At 42.4% G+C, this 24,293-nt stretch overlaps 1 protein-coding gene across 4 annotated transcripts in view; it reads left to right on the plus strand.

The window, feature by feature from the left end:
* The window catches only part of KDM2A (lysine demethylase 2A), a 150,231-nt gene that overhangs the window by 82,811 nt on the left and 43,127 nt on the right, over nt 1–24,293 (plus strand). For all 4 annotated transcript variants that reach the window (XM_032153603.2, XM_032153602.2, XM_058438995.1 and 1 more), the window contains 5 exons: nt 11,227–11,405; nt 19,781–19,887; nt 20,295–20,388; nt 22,178–22,331; nt 24,061–24,176. In XM_032153603.2, coding sequence (XP_032009494.1) covers nt 11,227–11,405; nt 19,781–19,887; nt 20,295–20,388; nt 22,178–22,331; nt 24,061–24,176 — 650 coding nt within the window. The remainder of the gene's footprint in view (nt 1–11,226; nt 11,406–19,780; nt 19,888–20,294; nt 20,389–22,177; nt 22,332–24,060; nt 24,177–24,293) is intronic.

A 24,293-nucleotide genomic window follows, 5' to 3' on the forward strand; every position in this document is an offset into this window, starting at 1 on the left:
ATCCACGAGCAGAGGCTTGTGGCCCATGAGCCTCAGATGCAGGCTACCACTGCTGCCACCTCCAGTTCTTCATGTCAGCCAGATGGCACGAGGGAGCAAGCGGGCCTATTATAGTTTTAAGAGATGAGATCTCACTGTGTTGCCCAAGCTGGCCTTGAAATCCTGGACTCAAGCGATCTTCCTGCCTTAGTCTCTTGCATAGCTGGGACTGCAAGCACGAGCCACAGCGCTTGGCTGAATGATTATTCATAGTAGCTAAAATGTAGCAACCTAAATGTCCATCAGCGGTGAATACATAAGCATAATGTGCTATTTCCATTCACTGGAATATTATTTAGCCTTAAAAAGGAAGGAAGTTCTGATATATACTACACATGACATGAATCCTAAGGACTTAGGCTAAGTGAAATAACCCAGCCACAAAAATAGAAATACTGTGTAATTCCACTGACATGAAGTATGTAGAGTAACCAAAATCATGGAGACAAAATAGAATAATGGTTACTGGGAAGAAGGGCAATGGGGACTTAAAACAGCCATAGTTTCAGTTTTATAAAATGAACAGAGTTATGGAGATGGATGGCGGTAATGGTTGCACAACACTGAATATATTTGTTAACACTGAACTGTGCTCCTAAAAGTGGTTAAGATAGAACATTTTACGTTTTTTGTATTTTACTACAATTTTTTACAAGTTGAAAAAAAGAAAATAGACTCCTGGATATAGTATTCAAATTTCTGAGCTATACAAATATGTAAGATCTTACTCAGTCATCAGTCTTTCTTCGGTTTTCTTCCCGCTTCCTTACCACTTTTCCTTTCCTCAGTAATCTTCTTACTGCTAATAATTATCTTTGAAAGCCCTTTGTAACCTTATAGTTTCTAAATAAACCCAAGGGTGAACACAAATATCTTTGCTGTGATTTAAAATAAAGTAGCAATTATATCTAACCTAACAGACCTTATCAGAAATTAACCTTTTTCTTTTTTTGAGACAGGGTATTGCTTTGTCACCCAGGCTGGAGTGCAGTGGGGCAATCATGACTCCCTGCAGCCTTGACTTCCTGGGTTCAAGCGATCCTCCCACCTCAGCTTCCTGAGTAGCTGGGACCACAGGTGGGCACCACCATGCCCAGATAATTTTTGTATTTTTTTTGTAGAGATGGGATTTTGCCACGTTGCCCAGGCTGGTCTTAGAACTCCTGAGCTCAAGCAGTCGGCCCGCCTCGGCCCCACCAAAGTGTTGGGATTACAGGCGTGAGCCACTGTGCCCGGCCAGTGACTAACTTTCTGTTCAGGTTTTTTAAAGTCTGGATTTTTTTTGTTTCTTGGATAGCTAATCATTGGCAAAATGCAGTGAAAAAGCTGATCCAGCTCTTCTTTTCAGCCTGTGGTGGAATGTTACTTCTTCAATGTCAGTTTATGTCTCAGAAAGAAGTAAGCCGTTCTGTCTTGTAAGCTTTCTGTGATAGGATGTATTTGGTTGAGAATATGGACTCTGTAGCAAAACTGTCCCAAGCTACACTAATTACTAGCTGTGTAATCTTGGACAAGTTACTTGAACGTGAAGTGCTTAGAACAGTGTCTGGCATATACAGTTGACCCTTGAACAATGCAAGGGCTAGAGGTACTACCAACCCCCAGCAAGTCAGAAATCTACATATAACTTGGAAATCCTCAGAAACTTAACTACTGATAACCTACTGTTTACTGGACGCCTTATGGATAATGTAAACAGTTGATTAACATATTTTATGTTATACATATCGTGTACTGTATTCTGACAATAAAGATTAAAAAATCCTTAAGATCATAAAAGAACATATGTTTATTATTAAGATTGAAAATATATTTACTGTCTTTTCATCTTCATGATGAGTAGGCTAAGGAGGAAGAGGCGGGATTGCTTTTGCTGTCTCAGGAGTGGCAGGGATGGAAGAAAATTCATGTGTAAGTGAGCCCATGTAGTTCAAACCAGTGTTGTTCAAGGATCAACTGTGCTGAGTTCTCAGTAAATGTTAGCTATTACTTTGACCATCACAATTTTATCTTAAGTGCTCTGGTCCATACCCAGAGTATGAGCGCACCTCATTTTATTGCACTTTGCTTTATTGCACTTTGCAGATAGTGTTTTTTTTTGTTTTTTTTTGTTTTTTTTAACAAATTGAAGGTTTCTGGCAAACCTTCATTGAGCAAGTCTGTAGCCGCCATTTTTCCAATAGCGTATGCTCAATTCATGTCTGTCACATTTTAAAACCTTTTCATTATGCCAGGCGTGGTGGCTCACGCCTGTAATCCCAGCACTTTGGGAGGCCGAGGCGGGCGGATCATGAGGTCGGGAGATCGAGACCACAGTGAAACCCCGTCTCTACTAAAAATACAAAAAATTAGCTGGGCGCAGTGGCGGGCACCTGTAGTCCCAGCTACTTGGGAGGCTGAGGCAGGAGAATGGCGTGAACCCAGAAGGCGGAGGTTGCAGTTAGCCGAGATCCCACCACTGCACTCCAGCCTGGGCGACAGAGCAAGACTCCGTCTCAAAAAAAAAAAAAAAAACCTTTCATTATTATTTGTTAGTGGTGATCAGTGGTTTTGTTTTGTTTTGTTTTGTTTTGTTTTTGACAGAGTCTCACTCTGTCGCCCAGGCTGGAATGCGGTGGTGCAATCTTGGCTTACTGCAACCTCCACCTCCTGGATTCAAGCAATTCTCATGCCTCTGCCTCCCGAGTAGCTGAGATTACTGGCATGCACCACCATGCCTGGCTGATTTTTGTATTTTTAGTAGAGGTGGAGTTTCACCATGTTGGCCAGGGTGATCTCAAACTCCTGACCTCAAGTGATTCACCCGCCTCGGCCTCCCCAAAGTGCTGAGATTACAGGCATGAGCCACTGCACCCGGCAGATCAGTGATCTTTGACGTTACTGTTATACTTGTTTTGAGGTTCCATGAACTGTATCCATATAGGAGAGCAGACTTGAAATGTTTTATGTGTTCTGACTGCTTTGCCAAATTGCTATTCCCCTTTTCTGTTTCTCTCCTCAGGCCTCCCTATTCCCTGAGACACAACAATATTGAAATTAGGCCAACTAACAACACATGGCCTCTTAAGTGTTCAAGTGAAAGGAAGAGTCCCACGTCTCTCACTTTAAATCAAAAGTTAGAAATGATTAAGTTTAGTGATTAAGGCATGTCAAAAGCCAAGATAGGCCTTTTACATCAAATAGTTAACCAAGATGTGGATGCAAAGGAAAGATTCTTGAAGAAAATTAAAAGTGCTACTCCAGTGAACGTGGGAATAAGAAAGAAAAATAGCCTTATCACTGATAACGGAGAGAGTTTGAGTGGTTTGGATAGAAAATCAAACCAGCTATAACACTACATTCCCTTAACAAACCCTAAGCCACAGTAAAGCCCTGATTCTCTTTAATTCTGTAAAGGCTGAGAGAGGTGAGGGAGCTGCAGAAGAAAAGTTTAAAGCTAGGAGAGGCTGGTTTATGAAGTTTAAGAAACCATCTTTGTAACAATGAAGTGCAAGGTAAAGCAGCAGCACATGCTGATACAGAAGCTGCAGCAAGTTATCCAGGAGAACCAGCTAGGATCATTGATGAAGGAGGCTGCACTAAACAACAGATTTTCCATGTAAATGAAACAGCCTTCTATTGGAAGAAGATGCCATCTAGGATTTTCATAGCTAGAGGAAAGGCAGTTGCTTCAAGGCAAGCTGACTCTCTTGTTAGGGGCTAATGCAGCTGGTGATTTTAATTGGAAACCAAATTTGCCATTCCAAAAAAGCTCATTTACCATTCCAAAATCCTAGGGCCCTTAAGAATTATGCTAAATCTACTCTATTAATGGAACAACAAAGCCTAGATGACAGCACATCTGTTTTACAGCATGGCTTACTGAATATATTAAGCCCACTGTGGAGATCTGCTCAGGAAAAAAGGTTCCTTTCAAAATGTTACTGCTCACTGGCAGTGTACCTCTTCACCCAAGACGTCTGATGGGAATGTATGAAGAGATTAATGTTGTTTGTTGTGTTGTTGTTTTTTTTTTTTTCTTTTTAGATGGATTCTCACTCTGTTGCCCAGGCTGGAATGCAGTGGCGTGATCTCAGCTCATTGCAAGCTCCACCTCCTGGATTCACGCCATTCTCCTGTCTCAGCCTCCCGAGTAGCTGGGACTACAGGCATCCGCCACCACGTCCGGCTAATTTTTTTTGTATTTTTAGTAGAGACGGGGTTTCACCATGTTAGCCAGGATGATCGTGATCTCCTCACCTCATGATCCGCCCACCTCGGCCTCCCAAAGTGCTGGGATTATAGGCGTGAGTGACTGTGCCCAGCCTGTTTGGTTTTTTAAGACAAGGTCTCATTCTGTCGCCCAAGTTGGAGTGCAGTGGTACAATCGTGGCTCACTGCAGGCTCAGTGTCCCTGGGCTCAGGTGATACTTCCACCTCAGCCTTTAGCTGGGACTACAAGCACATGCCAACACACCCAGTTAATTTTTGTATGTTTTGGTAGAGACACAGTTTCACCCTGTTACCCAGGCTGGTTTAGAACTCCTGGGCTCAAGGGATTTGCCTGCCTCAGCCTCGAAAAGTGCTGGGATTACAGGCATGAGCTACCATGCCCTGCCCGAGATTAATATTGTTTTCATGCCAGATAACAGTATTCATTCTGTGGCCCATGGATCAAGGAGTAATCTCAACTTTAGTCTTATTATTTAAGAAATGTATTTCATGGCCGGGTGCGGTGGCTCACACCTGTAATCCCAGCACTTTGGGAGGCCGAGGCGGGTGGATCACGAGGTCAGGACATCGAGACCATCCTGGCTAACACGGTGAAACCCAGTCTCTACTAAAAATACAAAAAAAAAATTAGCTGGGCGTGGTGGCGGACGCCTGTAGTCCCAGCTACTGGGGAGGCTGAGGCAGGAGAATGGTGTGAACCTGGGAGGCGGAGCTTGCAGTGAGCCGAGATCGCGCCACTGCACTACAGCCTGGGTGACTGAGCAAGACTCTGTCTCAAAAATATATATATATGTGTGTGAGTATATATATATATATTTCATAAGGCTATAGCTGACATAGATAGTGATTCTGCTGGTGAATCTGGACCAAATAAACTGAAAAACACCTGGAAAAGATTCACCACTGTAGATGCCATTAAGAACATTTATGGCCAGGCATAGTGGCTCATGTCTGTAATCCCAACGTTTTGATAGGCCCAGGTGGGTGGATCCCTTGAGGCCAGGAGTTTGAGACCAGCCTGGGAAACATAGTGAGACCATCTCTACAAAAAATTAGCCATGGCCTGGTACCGTGGCTCACGCCTGTAATCCTAGCAATTTGGGAGGCCAAGACGGGCAGATCACAAGGTCAGGGGTTCAAGACCAGCCTGACCAATATGGTGAAACCCGGTCTCTACTAAACATACAAAAATTAGCCGAGTATGGTGGCATGGGCCTTAGTCCCAGCTACTTGGGAGGCTGAAGCAGGAGAATCGCTTGAACCTGGGAGACGGAGGTTGCAGTGAGCCAAGATCACACCACCACACTCCAGCCTAGGCGACAGAGGTAGACGCCATCTCAAAAAAACAACAAAAAAAAATTAGCCATGCTTGGTGGTGTACACCTGTAGTCCCAACTATTTGGGTGGCTGAGGTGGGAGGATCACTTGAGCCCAGGAATTTGAGGTTGCAGTGAGCTCTGATCTTGCCACTCTATTCCAGCCTGGGCCATGAGAGTGAGACCCTGTCTCTAAAAAAAATAAATTAATTAAAATGAAAAAGAGCATTTGTGGTACATGGGAGGAGGTCAAAATATCAACATTAACAGGAGTTTGGAAAAAGTTGATTCCCACCCTTATTGGTGACTTTGAGGGGTTCAAGACTTCGGTGGAGGAAGTAACTGCAAATGTGGTGAAAATAGAGAACTAGAATTAGAAATGGAGCTGAAGATGTGACTGAATTGCTGCAATCTGTAATGAAACTTGAGCAGATGAAGAGTTGCTTCTTATGGATGAGCAAATAAAGAAGTTTGTTTTTTTAAGATGGAATCTACTCCTGGTGAAGATGCTGTAAACATTGTTAAAATAACAACAAGGTATTTAGGATATTACATAAAGTGAGTTTATAAAGCAGCAGTAGGGTTTGAGAGGATTGACTCCAATTTTGAAAGAAGTTCTATCATGGGTAAAATGCTATCAAACAGCATTGCATGCTACAGATAAATCTGTTTGTGAAAAGAAGTATCAATCCATGTTGCAAACTTTATTGTTGTCTTATTTTAAGAAATGTCAGCTGGGCACGGTGGCTCACCTCTGTAATCCTAGCACTTTGGGAGGCCAAGGCGGGTGGATCACGAGGTCAGGAAATCGAGACCATCCTGGCTAACATGGTGAAACCCCGTCTCTACTAAAAATACAAAAAAAATTAGCCAGGCGTGGTGGCAGGCACCTGTAGTCCCAGCTACTGGGGAGGCTGAGGCAAGAGAATGGCGTGAACCCGGGAGGCGGAGCTTGCAGTGAGCCAAGATCGCGCCACTACACTCCAGCCTGGGCGACAGAGCCAGACTTCATCTCAAAAAAAAAAAAAAAAAAAGAAAAGAAAAGAAATTGTCGACCTGAGAAACATAGCGAGATCTTGTATCTGCAAAAATTAAAAGATTAGCCAGGCATTGTGGCACGTGCTTGTAGTCCCAGCTACTCCGGAGGCTAAGGTGGAAGGATCACCAGAGTCCAGGAGTTTGTGGCTGTGGTGAGCTGTGATTGCGCCAGTGCGCTCCAGCCTGGGCAATAGAGCAAGACCCTGTTCCCCCGCCGCCCCCCCAAAAAAAAGAAAAATGGTTTACACTTCAGTGAAAGAAAAAGAAGTTGCTATATCCACACCAAACTTCAGGAACCACTACCACTCTGATCAGTCAGCAGCCCTCAACAATGAGGCAAGTCCCTCCACAAGTAAAGATTATGACTCACTGAAGGATCAGATGATTGTTAGCATTTTTAGCAATAAAGTATTTTTAAATAAAAGTATGTACCTTGTTTTTTAGATACAGTGCTGTTGTACAGTTAATAGCCTACAGTATAACGTAAATATAACTTTATATGCACTGTGAAACCAAAAAGTTTGTATGACTTGCTTACTGGAATATTTGCTTTATTGCAATGATCTGGAACTGAACCCACAATAACTCCAAGATATGCCTATACTAAGTAGTCTCGTAATAAAAGAATACCAGCCAGGGCAACATGGTGAAACCTTGTCTTTACCAAAAATACAAAAAATTAACTGGGTATGGTGGCATGCACTGTAGTCCCAGCTACTCAGGAGGCTGAGGTGGGAGGATCGCTTGAGCCTGGGAGGCAGAGGTTGCATTGAGTCTAGATTGTGCCACTGCACTCCAGCCTGGGTGACAGTGAGGCCCCATCTCAAAAGGAAAAAAGAATAAAATGCTTTCCTCTACATTCTTTTTTTTAAGGCAGAGTCTTGCTCTGTCACCCAGGTCAGAGTGCAGTGATGCGATCTTGGCTCACTGCAACTTCTGCCTCTCGAATTCAAGCGAATCTCGCCTCAGCCTCCTGAGTAGCTGGGACTATGGTTGCACACCACCACGCCCAGCTAATTTTTGTATTTTTAGTAGAGATGGGGTTTCACCATGTTGGCCAGGCTGATCTGAAACTCCTGACCTCGAGTGATCTGCCTGCCTTGGCCTTCCAAAGTGCTGGGATTACAGGCGTGAGTTAACCACACCTGGCCTCCCCTACATTCTTGAAGGAAAGCATTTACTTGTAATTTCTTAAATTATGGTTAAATACCGATAATATAAAGTTTACCATCATAACCATTACATTTTTTTCTTTTTGCATAGAACATTTCATTGTCATGTACCCATTTTAAAGCATACCAGTGTCATCAAGTTTTTTCAGTGTGCAACTATCACCACTATCTAGTTCTAGAATTTCATCACCCCAAACAAACTCCATACCACTGCGGTCATTCTCCGTTTTCTCCTCCACTTAACTCCTGGCAACAACAAATCTACTCTGTCTTGGTGAATTTGTCTAGTCTATACATTTCATATAAATGGAACTGTATAATATGTAGCCTTTTGTGTAGGCTTCTTTGATACAGTGTGTTTTCTTTTTTCTTTTTTTTTTTTTGAGACAGAGTCTCACTGTGTTGCCCAGGCTGGAGTGCAGTGGTGCGATCTCTGCTTACTGCAAGCTCTGCCTCCTGGGTTCACGCCATTCTCCTGCCACAGTCTCCCGAGTAGCTGGGACTACAGGTGCCCGCCACCACACCTGGCTAATTTTTTGTGTTTTTAGTAGAGATGGGGTTTCACCGTGTTAGCCAGGATGGTGTTGATCTCCTGACCTCGTGATTCACCCACCTCGACCTCCCAAAATGCTGGGATTACAGGCGTGAGCCACCACACCCGGCTGATACAGTGTGTTTTCTTGGTATATCCATGTCGTAGCATGTATTAGTACTTCATTCCTTTTTATGGCTGACTATTTCCTTGTATGGATCGACCACATTTTGTTTATTGATGTCATGGTAAACATTTGCGTTAGTTCCATCTTTTAGCTGTTTTAAATAGTGCTGCAGTGAATATTTACGTACAAGCTCTTGTTTGAACACCTTGTTCAGTTCTTTTAGATATATGCCTAGGAGTGGAATTGCTGAGTCACATGGTCATTCTGTGTTTAGTTTATTGAGGAACTGCAAACCCAATTTTCATAGCGGCTGCACCATCTTATATTCCCACCAGTAGATGTATGAGGGTTCCAATTTCTCTGCATTTTTGCTAGCACTCATTATTTTCCATTTTTAAAATTATAGCGATCCTAGTGGGTGTGAAGTGGTATTTCTTGGCAGTTTTGATTTGGCATTCACTTTTTCTTTTAAAATATGAAGTGTAGGTTCTGTCCATTGCCTTATATTATTAGTTATGTTTTACTATTAATATATATATTCTGCCTTGTCTATTTCACACTGGCCATATTCTTCTCTTGGGTATTATCTCTTATCTTTAACTAAACTATAAATTCCTTAGAGACAGGGAATCAGGTTCTAATGCTACCTGATATATCCAGCCAGGGCAGGTGTTTATTTGTCTTACAATGTATAAAAATTTTTTTTTCTACAGCCTCGACCTCCTGGGCTCAGGTGATTCTCACACCTCAGCCTCCGGAGTAGCCGGGATTACAGGCACGCACCACCATGCCCAGCTAATTTTTTGTATTTGTATTTGTATTTTTTTGTTTTGTGTGTGTGTGTGTGTGTGTGTGTGTGTGTGTGTGTGTGTGTGTGTTGTGTGTGTGTGTGTGTGTGTGTGTGTGTGTGTGTGTGTGTGTGTGTGTGTGTTTTAATTTTTTTTGTATTTTTAGTAGAGACAGTGTTTTGCTATGTTGCCCAGGCTGGTCTCAAACTCCTGGACAGAGGCAGTCTGCCCGCCTTGACCTCCCAGAGTGCTGGGATTATAGATGGCACCACCGTGCCCGGCCAGGCATACAATACTGTCAGCTTTTTATTCTCTCTCCCTTCCTTGACCACCATTTTCTGAATCTTTTAGCTTATGCCTTTACCTCTGCGTGGAATTGTCCCTGTTGAATCATCTCTTGTTAGAATTCTACTTACTCTTCCCCCCTCTTTTCCTAAAGCCTTTTCTGATCAGTCTAATAAAAATATGATACTTTCCTTTTGTTTTTACTGTCGCTTGAGCACCTAAACATTTTACTTTATCAACTTTAAATCTTCACAGTGGCCCACAAGGTGCTATTCGTTCTCCACAAGATATTAATGTTCAGAGAAATTATATAACTTGTCTAAGTAGTATAGGAGCTGAGATTTAAACTTAGGTCTCAGGCAGGTGCAGTGGCTCACACGTGTAATCCCAGCATTTTGGAAGGCCAAGGCAGGCAGATCATCTGAGGTCAGGAGTTTGAGACCAGCCTGGCCAACATGGCAAAACCCTGACTTTACCAAAAATATAAAAATTAGGCAGGCGTGGTGGCACATGGCCATATTCCCAGCTACTTGGGAGGCTGAGGCACAAGAATCTCTTGAACCTGAGGTGGAGGTTGCAGCGAGCCAAGATTTCGCACCACTGCACTGCAGCCTGGGTGACAGCGAGACTGTCTCAAAATAAAAATAAAGAAATAAAGAGGCCGGGCACGGTGGCTCACGCCTGTAATCAGTCCTAGCACTTCAGGAGGCCAAGGCAGGCAGATTGCCTGAGCTCAGGAGTTTGAGACCATCCTGGGCAACATGGTGAAACCCCGTCTCTACTAAAATAACAAAAAATTAGGTGGGGTAGTGGCGTGTACCTGTAGTCTCAGCTACTCTGGAGGTTGAGGCAGGAGAATTGCTTGAACCCAGGAGGTGGAAGGTTGCAGTGAGCCACGAGCGCGCCACTGCAGTCCAGCCTGAGCAACAGAGAGAGACTCTGTCTCTAAAAAATAAACAAACTTAGGTCTCTTTGACTCCAAAGCTATTGTTTTCTTTCCACTACTATTTTATGCTGATTCTTGTGGCCTTCTGTGTTTTGTTGTAGTTGTTATAGTTAACAAGAGTCTGATATAGATCTTCGTGTCCATCCTGGTGTCTTTATCATTCTGTAAATATTTGTGGAATAAATGAAAAGGGGACTTTGTTCTTCATGAACTAGGATAATTATCTTCATGGGCTAGGATATTAGCGACAGGTTTGCGAAATAGCCCTGTTTAACAAAAGAATATAAATTCAAAATCAGTGTATTACCCACTAAATTATGGATCCTTTATTCAAATCATGAGATAGATTAGATCAACCTGCATCAAATCAGTATAGCTCAGTAAGTAAGAGCTTGACTCTAGAGTGAGCCTGCGCGGATTCTTTTCTTGCTTTGTTCTGTAAGTTACCTAACATCTGCTTTCTCATGTATGAAGTGGAGATTAGTATTTAGCATTTAGAATTGTTGGGATTAAATGAGACCTTAGATAAAAGATTCAACAACTGACTGTATAGTAAACATGCCTTAGGGAATAATTATTATTAACATTATCCATTGTCTTTCCCATTCTTTGTGATTTGATTATGATTATGTTGAGTGAGAACTTTTTCCTTGTCTATTATTGAAAATAAGAAAGGATAATATTTTTTCTTCTACTTTTTTAAAAATATTCTTACTATATTTAAGGATATTAGTGGCTCGATAGAGATGATCAGTGCATCTTTTATGGCAGGGAGTCGTCGCATGGTGGATGTCATGGACGTGAACACACAGAAAGGCATTGAAATGACCATGGCTCAGTGGACACGCTACTATGAGACCCCAGAGGAGGAGCGAGAGAAACTCTATAATGTCATCAGCCTCGAGTTTAGCCACACCAGGCTGGAGAATATGGTGCAGAGGCCCTCCACGGTTAGTGTAATCATTTTCTTCATATTGTCATTGTCACCAAAAGGGTTGTTTGCGGCTGGGCGTTGTTAACTGATGCTTGTAATCCCAGCACTTTGGGAGGCCAAGGCGGGCAGATCGCTTGAGCTGAGGAGTTTGAGACCAGCCGGGGCAACATGGTGAAACCATATCTCTACAAAAAGTACAAAAAAAAAAAAAGAAAATTAGCTGGGTGTGATGGCACATGCCTGTAGTTCCAGCTACTTAGGAGGCTGAGATGGGAGGATCACCTGAGCCCAGGAGGTTGAGGCTGCAGTGACCGGTGATTGCACCACTGCATTCCAGCCTGGGTGACAGAACAAGACCATGTCTCAAAAAATTAAAATAAAATGGGTTGTTTTTATACTGGGAAATTTTATAACTTTTTGCACATATCAAGATTAAGCTGAAGGTAAACAAGACTATTTGACAAGAATAATTTGTATTTTTATAAAGATATATTGATATTGTATTTTGATAAGAATAACTGCATTTTCTGAAATCACTTAAAGTTTTGTGGTGGGGTGAATTTTTAAATTTATTATAATTTAAAAAATTTTTTACCTAATGCTAAATGACGAGTTAATGGGTGTAGCAAACCAACATGGCACATGGATACATATGTAACAAACCTGCACATTGTGCACATGTACCCTAAAACCTAAAGTATAATAATTAAAAAAAATTTTTTTTTTTTTTTTTAGAGACGGTATCTCACAATTTTGTCCAGGCTGACCTTGAACTCCTGGGCTCAAGCAGTCCTCCCACCTTGGCCTCCCAAAGTGCTGGGATTACAGGCCTGAGCCACTGTGCCTGGGCGTGAAATCACTTAATTTTATATAGGGCAGGATTATTCTGATTTGCATCACAGTAACTTAATGTAGGAACATTGACCTCTGGATGTAACAGAGAGGAATATTAAAATTCAAACTTGGGGCCAGGCGCAGTGGTTCATGCTAGGAATCCCAGCACTTTGGGAGGCCGAGGTAGGCGGATCGCCTGAGGTGAGGAGTTTGAGACCAGCCTGGCCAACATGGCCAAACTCCATCTCTACTAAAAATACAAAAATTAGCCAAGCGTGGTTGCATGCGCCTGTAATTCCAGCTACTCAGGAGGCTGAGGCATGAGAATCGCTTGAACCCGGGAGGCGGAGGTTGCAGTAAGCTGAGATCATGCCACTGCACTCCAGCCTGTGTGACAGAGTGAGACCCTGTCTCAAAAAAAAAAAAATTCACTCTTGACCAGGCATGGTGGCTCACATTTGTAATCCCAACACTTTTAGAGGCTAAGACAGGAGAATTGCTTGAGGCCAGTAGTTCAAGATCAGCCTGGGGAATGTCACGAGACCCCCCCAAAATAAAAATAAACATTTTTATTATTTTTTTGAGACCAAGTCTCACATTGTTGCCCGGGATATAGAGTGCAGTGGCACGATCTCGGTTCACTGCAACCTCCGCCTCCCTGGTTCAAGCAATTCTCCTGCCTCAGCCTCCTGAGTAGCTGAGACTACAGGCCACCATGCACTGCTAATTTTTGTATTTTTTTGGTAGAGACGGGGTTTCATCATGTTGGCCAGGCTGGTCTTGAACTCCCTGACCTCAAGTGATCGACCTGCCTCGGTCTCCCAAAGTGCTGGGATTACATGCATGAGCCACCACACCCGGCCGAAAGGAACTATTTTTGTGTTAGTAATCATGTTTATTTGGTCATATGGAAGTATAGGAAGACAGGTGGTTAGAATTTAGCCTTCTTATTAGCCTAATGTGATTTGCTAAATAGGAATTTGGTGAGAGGGATGGGATATAAGAATTCCAGTAACATTATTTATTTGTAATTTTATTTTCTTAATATCTCCAGAATTTTATTTTATTATTATTATTATTATTATTATTATTATTATTATTATTATTATTATTATTATTAAGACAGGTTCTCGCTCTGTTGCTCAGGCCTCAGTGCAGTGGCACGATCTTGGCTCACTGCAGCCTCCGCCTCCCAGGTTCAAGCAATTCTCCCACCTCAGCCTCTCAAATAGCTGGGATTACAGGGGCACACCCGGCTAATTTTTGTATTTTTAGTTGAGACGGGGTTTCACCATGTTGGCCAGGCTTGTCTCGAACTCCTGACCTCAGGTGATCCACCTGTCTCAGCCTCCCAGAGTGCTGGAATTACAGGTGTGAGCCATTGTACCCGGCCAATTTCCAGAATTTTAATTTAAAAATAACAGGATTGGCCACGCACGTTGGCTCATGCCTGTAATTCCAGCACTTTAGGAGGCTGAGGCGGGAGTATCCCTTGAGCCTAGGAGTTCAAGACCAGCCTGGTTAACATAGCAAGACCTCATCTCTACAAAAAATTTGAAAAGTTAGCCAGGCATGGTGGCATGCACCTATAGTCCTGGTTACTCAAGAGACCGAGGTGGGAGGATTGCTTGAGCCTGGGAGGTTGAGGTTGCAGTGAGCTGTGATCACTGTAGCCTAGCCAACATCGCAAGAATCTGTCTCAAAAAAATAATAAAATGATTAAAAAATATAAATAGAAGCCGAGCATGGTGGCTCATGCCTGTAATCCTAGCACTTTGGGAGGCCGAAGGCAGACAGATTGCTTGAGCTCAGGAGTTTGATACAAGCCTGGGCAACATGGTGAAGCCCTGTCTCTATAGAAAAATTAGCCGGGCATGATGGCGTCCCCCATGTAGTCCCAGCTACTCAGGGGGTTGAGGCAGGAGGATTGCTTGAGCCTAGTAATTTGAGACCAGTCTGGGCAACATAATAAGACCCTGTCTCGACTTTTGAAAAAGAAAAATAAAAACAAAAACTAAGCAGCAACAACAAAAATAACATGATTGTAGCTATAAATGTAAAACTTGACCTGGTCAATACTTTACCATTATTAAGGTTGTGAAATGTCTCACTATTCTACATGAAGCCTTTTTTGTGGCATCCTGAATTTATTCACTCTGTCCCTAGTTTTAATGATAAAAATGTGACATCATTTTATAAAAATTAGAAAAATATGTTAACATTAAAGGGAGGAGAAGAACCTATGAGAGGGCTCAGAAATAAAAAATTATTAAGAGAGCAGAGGCCACAATACAAATATCTTACAGGGACCTAAAACATGAAAGATTGAATGAGCTATTACCAAGCTCACATCCTAAAAGCAGATAAGCTTTTTGTGACCTTGCTATGTAAGTAATAACGTTTATTTTATTGGTAGAATAAGATAGAAGACTTCATGTGGAATAGTCACACATTTCAAAATCTTAATGATGGAAAAGTATTGACCAGGTCAAGTTTTACATTTATAGCTAGAGGCTTGGCACAGTTGCTCACACCTCTAATCCTAGCACTTCGGGAGGCCAAGGTGGGCGGATCACTTGAGCCCAAGAGTTTGAGACCACTCGGGAGGCTGAGGCACAAGAATCGCTTGAACCCGGGAGGCAGAAGTTGCAGTGAGCTGAGATGATGCCACTACACTCCAGCCTGGGCGACAGAATGAGACCCTATCTCAAAACAAACAAACAAACAAAAACATTTATAGCTACAATCATGTTATTTTTGTTGTTGCTGTTTCTATTGGTAGAATTCTTATTCCCCCCATAGTATATCCCTTCATTTATCTAGGTCTTTTCCAGTATATTTCACTAGTGCTCTTTTTAAAAACCAACTTTACTGAGGTAAAATTGATGTTCAGTAAAGTGGACCCCCATTTTAAGTGGGCATTTCAATGAGTTTTGACAAACATATTTATTCATGTAAGTAACCACCACAATCAAAATATAGAAAATAAGCCAGGTGCGGTAGCACACGCCTACAATCCCAGCACTCTGGGAGGCCAAGGTGGGCAGATCACTTGAGGTCAGGAGTTCAAGACCAGCCTGGCCAACATGGTGAAACCCGCCTCTACTAAAAATACAAAAATTAGCTGGGTGTGGTGGCACACACCTGTGATCCCAGCTACCTGGGAGGTTGAGGTGGGAGAATCGCTTGAAACCAGGAGGCAGAGGTTGCAGGGAGCCGTGATCACACCACTGCACTCCAGCCTGGGTGACACAGCGAGACCCTGTCTCAAAAAAAAAAAAGAAAGAAAGAATATATATATAATAGCCTATTAATAGTTCTTTTTTAATTTTTTAATATTCAAAAACTTAATCTTCATTTCTAAAAACTTAATCTGCATTTCTGAAAACTTTGATCTGTCACTTCTCAGTTTGTATCCTCAAGTTCTAACCTATTTGCATTTCTTTTTTTTTTTTTTTTTTTTTTTTTGAGACAGAGTCTCGCTCTGTGGCCCAGGCTGGAGTGCAGTGGCACAATCTCGGCTCACTGCAAGCTCCGCCTCCCGGGTTCAAGCAATTCTCCTGCCTCAGCCTCTCCGAGTAGCTGGGACTACAGGCGCCCGCCACCACGCCTGGCTAATTTTTTTGTATTTTTAGTAGAGATGGGGTTTCACCGTGGTCTCGATCTCCTGACCTCATGATCCGCCCGCCTCGGCCTCCCAAAGTGCTGGGATTACAAGCGTGAGCCACCGCGCCCGGCCTCCTATTTGCATTTCTTAATCCTAGAGTTACATAATCTGTTTGTTCCCTGTGATCTTCACAACCTTCAGGGTTTGCCTATTCATTTATCAGATGCCTACCACATGCTAAGCACTGTCTAGGTACTAGAGATACAGTGGAAAATGAGATCATTCTCGTTAGAGGCTCAAAGACAAAATATGCATTTATATAAACTATAGTATGAGCAGTCCTTCAAAAGTGAATAAACAGCCAGGCACAGTAGCACATGCCTTTAGTCCCAGCTACCTGGGAGGCTGTGGTGGGAGAATTGCTTGAGGCCAGCCTAGGCAATGTGGCAAGACCCAGTCTTTTAAAACTAAAAAAATTGAATAAATGCAGGATATTGTGGAAGCATTTTGGAAGGATGACTTAACTTAAACTATAGGAGAATTAGGGGAAGCTCTTTGGAGGAAGTGGTGCCTAATGTTAACATAAAAGAAATAATGAAGCAAGGAGAGGGAGACCAGAATTACGGGCAGAAGGAATAGCATTTGTAAAAGTAGGTTCCAGGAGGTAAGAAGGGCAACTTTTACATGCCTATTATAGGAGCTAGCATAAAGTGTAGAGTTCTATGGTGAGAAGAGATTATTTAGTGCTGCCATTCCAGCAATAACTGAGAGGTAGATTTAAAAGTGGTACAAATAATGCACATTTGTTTGGTGATGGGGAAATAAGTTCATGGAAGACCATGAGTTGTTTATGAATAGACTAGGTTCATGATATTGGACTTCTTACTAGTTTGGCCCTAGTTTTGTTGCAGAACAGATTATAATTGGGATCAGGGTATTTAGCAAAGGATCTATCCCAAGGCTAAAGATTAACCTAAGAAGAAAAGCACGAACATGTTACCACAAATTCTCTCTGTAGTCTGAAGATACCTAATAATACCAAAGAAAGGCAGGCAAAAATGACTGACTTTCTTGCTGCAATTAAGAAATTCTGCTTTCCGTGAATGAATGCATGGTAAAAAAAAAAAAAATACTGATATGTTCTGAACCCTTTCTCTCCCCATTCAGACATGGGAGCTTACAGTGTATTAAGCAAGTACTTTATTTATTATTCTGTTAAAGGCATTCCCATGGACAACACATGGAGATGGGAGATGGTGGCTACTACGTTAAGAAACAGTAAATTTTATTTGAAGGAAAGAAAGGCATACAGGGCTTATTCAATGTTCTGGGACTGGTGGATGCTTGATTAAAATTGTTGGCTCCCTGAGCAGAAATTCTTTGAAATGGAGCAGCAGGTTAACCTTAACAGTTGCTCCTCATCTTGTTTGTTTCTTCCATGTCAGTGGTGATGCTTTCTAAACACTCTCCCACAGTTAACATCTGGGTATCCTCTAGACAACGGCTTCATATCATGCACAACTGTATGCATTTGTCTCCATTCACATTATAAGGGAAGTAAGTGATCAGATACATAGATGTTGTTACAAAGCTTACCAGATACATGTTTTTTATAACCATAAGTTAGTTATTTACCACATCAGCACTGTGCTGAATTCATGGTGGTTTGGCTCTCAAGTTTTACCTACCTGGAGTTCATTGGTTGAGTGTAGACACTTGAAAGTACAGGACATGTTATAATTTAGTGTAAAATGTTGCATATTGCTTTCACTTCTCTTTTTTTCAGCCAATATTATTTAAAAGATTCCTGGCCGGGCATGGTAGCTCATGCTGTAATCCCAGCACTTTCGGGGGCCAAGGCTGGTGGATCGCCTGAGGTCAGAAGTTTGAGACCAGCCTGGCCAAGATGGTGAAACCCTGTCTCTACTAAAAAATACAAAAATTAGTTAGGTGCATGGCGGGTGCCTATAATCCCAGCTACTCAAGAGGCTGTGGCAGGAGAATTGCTTGAACCTGAGAGGCGGAGGTTGCAGTGAACTGAGATCGCACCACAGCATTCTAGCCTGGGTGACAGAGCAAGACTTTGTCTCAAAAAAAAAAAAAAAAAAAAAAAAGATTTCTGTATTCTCACATTATTTCAGAATTTTAAAAGTGTTTACATTTAATCTTTACAACATGTCTTTGAAGTAGTTATCTTAGTTTTTTTGTGTTTTTGGATTTTTTTTTTTTTTTTTTTTTTCGAGACGGAGACTCACTCTGTCACCCAGGCTGGAGTGCAGTGGCGCGATCTTGGCTCACTGCAAGCTCCGCCTCCCGGGTTCACGCCATTCTCCTGTCTCAGCCTCCAGAGTAGCTGGGACTACAGGCGCCCGCCACCGCGCCCGGCTAATTTTTTGTATTTTTAGTAGAGACGGGGTTTCACTGTGTTAACCAGGATGATCTCGATCTCCTGACCTCGTGATCCGCCCGCCTCGGCCTCCCAAAGTGTTTTTGGATTTTTTATTGAGACAGTCTTGCCCTGTTGCCCAAGCTGGAGTGCAGTGGTGATCGTAGCTTACTGCAGCCTCAAACTCCTGGGTTTAAGCAAACCTCCCATCTTAGCCTCACAAGTAGCTAGGACTATAGGCACATGCCATAACACCTGGCTATTTATTTTATTTTATTTTATTTATTTATTTTTTGAGATGGAATTTCACTCTTGTTGCCCAGGCTGGAGTGCAATGGCACCATCTCGGCTCACCAGAACCTCCACCTCCTCGGTTCAAGCGATTCTCCTGCCTCAGCCTCCCAAGTAGCTGGGATTACAGGCATGTGCCACCATGCCCAGCTAATTTTTTTTTTTTTGAGACGGAGTCTTGCTCTGTTGCCTAGGCTGGAGTGCAGTGGCATGATCTCGGCTCACTGCAAGCTCCGCCTCCCGGGTTCACACCATTCTCCTGCCTCAGCCTCCCGAGTAGCTACAGGCGCCCACCACCACGCCTGGCTAATTTTTTGTATTTTTAATAGAGATGGGGTTTCACCGTGTTAGCCAGGATGGTCTTGATCTCCTGACCTTGTGATCCACCTGTCTCGGCCTCCCAAAGTGCTGGGATTACAGGCGTGAGCCACCGCACTGGGTCTAATTTTGTATTTTTAGTAGAGATAGGATTTCTCCATGTTGGTCAAGCTGGTCTTGAACTTCCAACCTCAGGTGATCCGCCTGCCTTGGCCTCCTAAAGTGTTGGGGATTACAGGTGTGAGCCACTGAGCCCGACTATTTTTTTATTTTGAAGAGATCGGTTATCACTGTGTTGCCCAGGCTGGTCTTGAACTCCTGGGTTCAAGTGATCTTCCCACCTTGGCCTTCCAAAGCTCTGGGATTGCAGGTGTGAGCCACTGTGCCTGGTCTATCTTAGTTTTATAGATGAGTTCCAGGGCCTTATATAGTCTTGAAAAGACATGACAGACCTGGAGCTTCTTATTCCTAAGCTGGTAGTTTCTATAGCACATTGTCAATGCAAGGCTATAAATCTATACTGGATTTTTTTTCTTTTTTCTTTTTTTTGCCTAACTTTTGGCATCTTAACTGTTCTAACAATGGTATATATTTTGCTGAGTTTATAGATACCTTCCAGACAACACCTTTTATTGGATTAAAAATAAAGCAAATTATATGAGTATTGACATAGAAGAGAGTTCATAGTTATATACTATTGCATAATTAATCATTCCATTTTGACTAGTGCTGTCTTTACTATTATCATTTGATGGAATGATTATTCTTATAACAATTGTTTCTAGGATGGTTGCCTAGTAATCCTGATTCGCCAACAGATTGTTTTAATTTGCTTATAATTAAATTATAGTTTTTTGTTGCGTATTTTAAGAAATTCTGCTTTTCTTGACTTTAAAATTATCTTTGACCCCAACCTTTCCCTTGGAGCCCAAGTGTTTCCTCCTTCTATTTAAAGGTGGATTTCATTGACTGGGTAGACAACATGTGGCCAAGGCACTTGAAGGAAAGCCAGACTGAATCAACAAATGCCATCTTGGAGATGCAGTACCCTAAAGTGCAGAAGTAAGTGATGCGCCCTGCATCTTCCTCCATGTGCTGTGGGAGACCAAAGTAATAGCAAGGATTGGCTTCTCCCTTACAAGCTTTGCTCTGTGTCCTAAATGATTAAAACGATGAATTATTTAAAGATGAGACTTTACAGTTCCACAAGGAAGAGTGTATGTGAGCATACCATAGCACACAACCACATTGTTAAAGGAAAAAAAAAACTTACATTTTTAGTCAATAGGGTAGAAAAAAAAACCTTTTTCTGATAATGTGATGACTTGAAAACACATTGCTTTTTCTCCTTCTGGAACTTGATTAAGTGGAAGATAAAGGGAGTATATAAGAGGAGAGTATGGCATTTTGGTGGGGCAGATGTACTTTTTTCTATCAGTACACTAATGCTGCTGCTTTTTTTGGGTCAGGTACTGTCTAATGAGTGTTCGAGGCTGCTATACTGACTTCCATGTGGACTTTGGTGGTACCTCTGTTTGGTATCACATCCATCAAGGGGGAAAGGTATGGTCATAGTTGTGATAGGGGTTGGAATCTGAAGTTGGTTGTATGACTTTGCTTCAGTTCATGTATGCTTAATATACCCTGGAAACGAATCTGTTAGGGAATTGTCCCCATTCATATCTGGAAAGAATTATAGATTAAGTTCACCTCCTTGGCTAGTGTTCAGTAGAAATTAGTATTCATCTAGTTCATTATCATTACATCATTGGCACAGCACTTAGTAAATCTCAATAGTCCTGTTTCTAGATTCCTGAATCAGAGTTCTCCAAATGAAGCCAAATAAGTGATTTTAGAAGGACAAGATAATTTCTGTACTTGGAAGTATAATAAATAGTGGAAGGGAATACGAATTTTGGATAGATTCACTGTGAAATCAGCAAATTAAGATCTAAACCAACTTTCCATCTATGTAGCCATTGGTCTGAAATGTGGCCAAAGGAAGCCTTTAAGTCCTTTTTGAGGATGTAAATAGGTTTTGAAGGATTATCTTTATTTATTCAGTTATATTCCAGCTTGTGAAAATGCTTCTGAATGCTATATGAGAATGGAAATCTAGGATTAATACCCGAGGTTTATAGTATTATACTCTTGTTACTCTTTTTTCTCTCACTTGCAGTGAATGCATTTGTAAGAGAAAAGTAGAACTAGAATGAGAATAGATAATGCCTTGTTTAAAACATGAGGTCTTGGCCGGGCATGGTGGCTCACGCCTGTAATCCCAGCACTTTGGGAGGCCAAGGCAGGCGGATCAGCTGAGGTCGGGAGTTCAAGACCAGCCTGACCAACATGGAGAAAGCACGTCTCTACTAAAAATACAAAATTAGCTGGGTGTGGTGGTGCATGCCTATAATCCCAGCTACTCAGGAGGCTGAGGCAGGAGAATCGCTTGAACCCATGAGGTGGAGGTTGCGGTGAGCTGAGATCGCGCCACTGCACTCTAGCCTGGGCAACAAGAGCAAAACTCTGTCTCAAAAAAGAAACAAACAACAACAACCAAAAAAAACATGAGGTCTTGGCCAGGCACAGTGACTCACACCTGTAATCCAGCACTTTGGGAGGCCAAGGTGGGCGGATCATAAGGTCAGGAGATTGAGAACATCTTGGCCAACATGGTGAAACCCCATCTCTACTAAAAATACAAAAATTAGCTGGGCGTGGTGGCGCACGCCTGTAGTCCCAGCAACTCTGGAGGCTGAGGCAGGAGAATTGCTTGAACTCAGGAGGTGGAGATTGCGGTGAGCCAAGATCGTGCCACTGCACTCCAGCCTGGACTACAAGAGTGAAACTCCGTCAAAAAAAAAAAAAAAAAAAAAAAAGAGTCTTAATCAGAACAAGTATGTCTCCAAATCCAAAAGTCATTTTGTTTACTTCAGATCCCTTTAAGCCCTGTTGATCTTAGTTACTACCTTGGACAAAACAACCTGAGCCAGTCTCTTGAAGATACTGTGCCTAATTAACTGTGCTACTTAGGACTCTGGAAGCCAGACAGTCGGAGGTGTTTAAGGGACTGCCTAGGTAATGAGCTGAATGTCCCTCTTCTCTCCAAGTCCTGGATGGTATATAGTCAAACCCCAGGGAAGCCTTAATGCTGTTGGATCAAGTGGAAGATAAGAAAGATCTACTGCCTTGGACCTTCTAGGGTTTACCAAATAGTCAAGTTCTATAGGCTGGGAAAATTGCTTGCCTTTCTTCTACCTGGTGGTCTTAATTTTGTACCTGTTTATCAGTTGAGGGAGACGACTGGGTCATGTCAATGGCTGTTAACAGACTAAAGTTTTTTAACTCACAGGTCTTCTGGCTCATCCCCCCTACAGCCCACAACCTGGAGCTGTACGAGAATTGGCTGCTGTCAGGGAAACAGGGAGACATCTTTCTGGGTGACCGGGTATCAGATTGTCAGCGCATTGAGCTCAAGCAGGGCTATACCTTCGTCATTCCCTCAGGTAAGCAAAATGGGAAGAGTGGGTTGTTTAGCCATTTTTTTCTTAATGAAAAAGAAATTGATGGATTACCACCAAGAATAGTTATGATGCTGGGGTCTGCAGAAAACAATAGTGTTTCTTCCTGTCATTATGGAGTAGATGCTGAGGTTTTGTTTGTTTTGTTTTCAGTTTGAAAAGGCAGTGGTGTTCCAATAAAGTATATAAGAATTGCCAGCAGAGGCTTTTCAGATATACACGTTTGGGCTCTGCATTAGCCCTAGTAATTTAGAATCTCTATAGATAGGACCTGTTCTGCAGGTGATACACAATCTATTTTGAAGAGCTGCCTACTATTCTAGGGAATGGCCGTGAAGGCTGGAGTGCTCAGTCAGGGATGTTTTTGATCAAGTCATTAAATCAAAGTAAGTGCTTGTAAAGATCACAGATTTTGGAGTCACAGACCTCTATTAGGATTCTGACTATGCATTTACCTGCTAGATACTAACGCTTAGAGCAAATATTTAAATCTGTGTCTCATTTTGTTATAAGGAATATAAATGAGAACACATCTAAACCAAGCTTATCCAACCTGCAGGCCACAGGCCTCATGCAGCCCAGGATGGCTTTGAATGTGGCCTAACAAATTCATAAGCCTTCTTAAAACATTATGAGATTTTTTTTTTGCAATTTTTTTAAGCTCGTCAGCTGTCATTAGTATTAGTATATTTTATTTTATTTATTTATTTATTTATTTATTTATTTTGAGATGGAGTCTTGCTCTGTAGCCTCAGGCTGGAGTGCATTAACGTGATCTTGGCTCACTGCAACCTCCACCTCCCAGGTCCCGGTTCAAGCAATTCTCCTGCCTCAGCCTACCGAGTAGCTGGGATTACAGGTGTGCACCACCATGCCCAGCTAATTTTTGTATTTTTACTAGAGATGGGGAGCAGCCGGGCGAGGTGGCTCACGCCTGTAATCCCAGCACTTTGGGAGGCTGAGGCGGGCGGATCACGAGGTCAGGAGATCGAGACCATCCTGGCTAACACGGTGAAACCCCGTCTCTACTAAAAACACAAAAAATTAGCCGGGCGTGTTGGCGGGCGCCTGTATTCCCAGCTACTCGGGAGGCTGAGGCAGGAGAATGGCATGAACCCAGGAGGTGGAGGTTGCGGTGAGCCGAGATCACGCCACTGCACTCCAGCCTGGGGGACAGAGAAAGACTCCGTCTCAAAAAAAAAAAAAAAAAATTTTTTTACTAGAGATGGGGTTTCACCATGTTGGCCAGGCTGGTCTTGAACTCCTGACCTCATGATCCACCCGCCTCAGCCTCCCAGAGTGCTGGGATTATAGGCGTGAGCCACCGCGCCTGGCCATGTTAGCGTATTTTATGTGTTGCCCAAGCAATTATTCTTCCAGTGTGGCCCAGGGAAGCCAAAAGATTGGACACCCCTGAATTGTAAACTGTCTTGTACAGAGCCTGGTTTTAGTTGGTGCTCCAGTAAACGTTTATTATGTGCTAAGCATTTGATGTGCATTTTCTCATTTAATGCTCACGAGCAACCATAAGAGGTATTATTTATCCTGGTTTTATAGAGGACATTGAGGCTTTGAGAGATTAAGTAACTTGACAAACCACTAAGAAGCAGATTCAGAGTGAAGAGTGTGATCTAGGGGTCTTGTACTAGTTCTCTGAGAGAGACTTACTGTAATGTGTGTTTTCAGCCACTGCCCTCTCTTCCCCTTCTTCTAGGCTGGATTCATGCTGTGTATACTCCTACAGACACATTAGTGTTTGGGGGCAATTTTTTGCATAGCTTCAACATCCCTATGCAGTTAAAAATATACAACATTGAAGATCGGACACGGGTAAGTAATCTTATATAACAGTTGGATGTGAAGAGGTTTACTCCAGTTAAGATGGATGTTACAAGAGATTCATTGATGGTTTATCAAAACTTCCATTTTTCTTTCAGTTAAAATGCA

Source organism: Hylobates moloch, unplaced genomic scaffold (assembly GCF_009828535.3).
Source record: "Hylobates moloch isolate HMO894 unplaced genomic scaffold, HMol_V3 SCAFFOLD_5, whole genome shotgun sequence".
NCBI lineage: Eukaryota > Metazoa > Chordata > Mammalia > Primates > Hylobatidae > Hylobates > Hylobates moloch.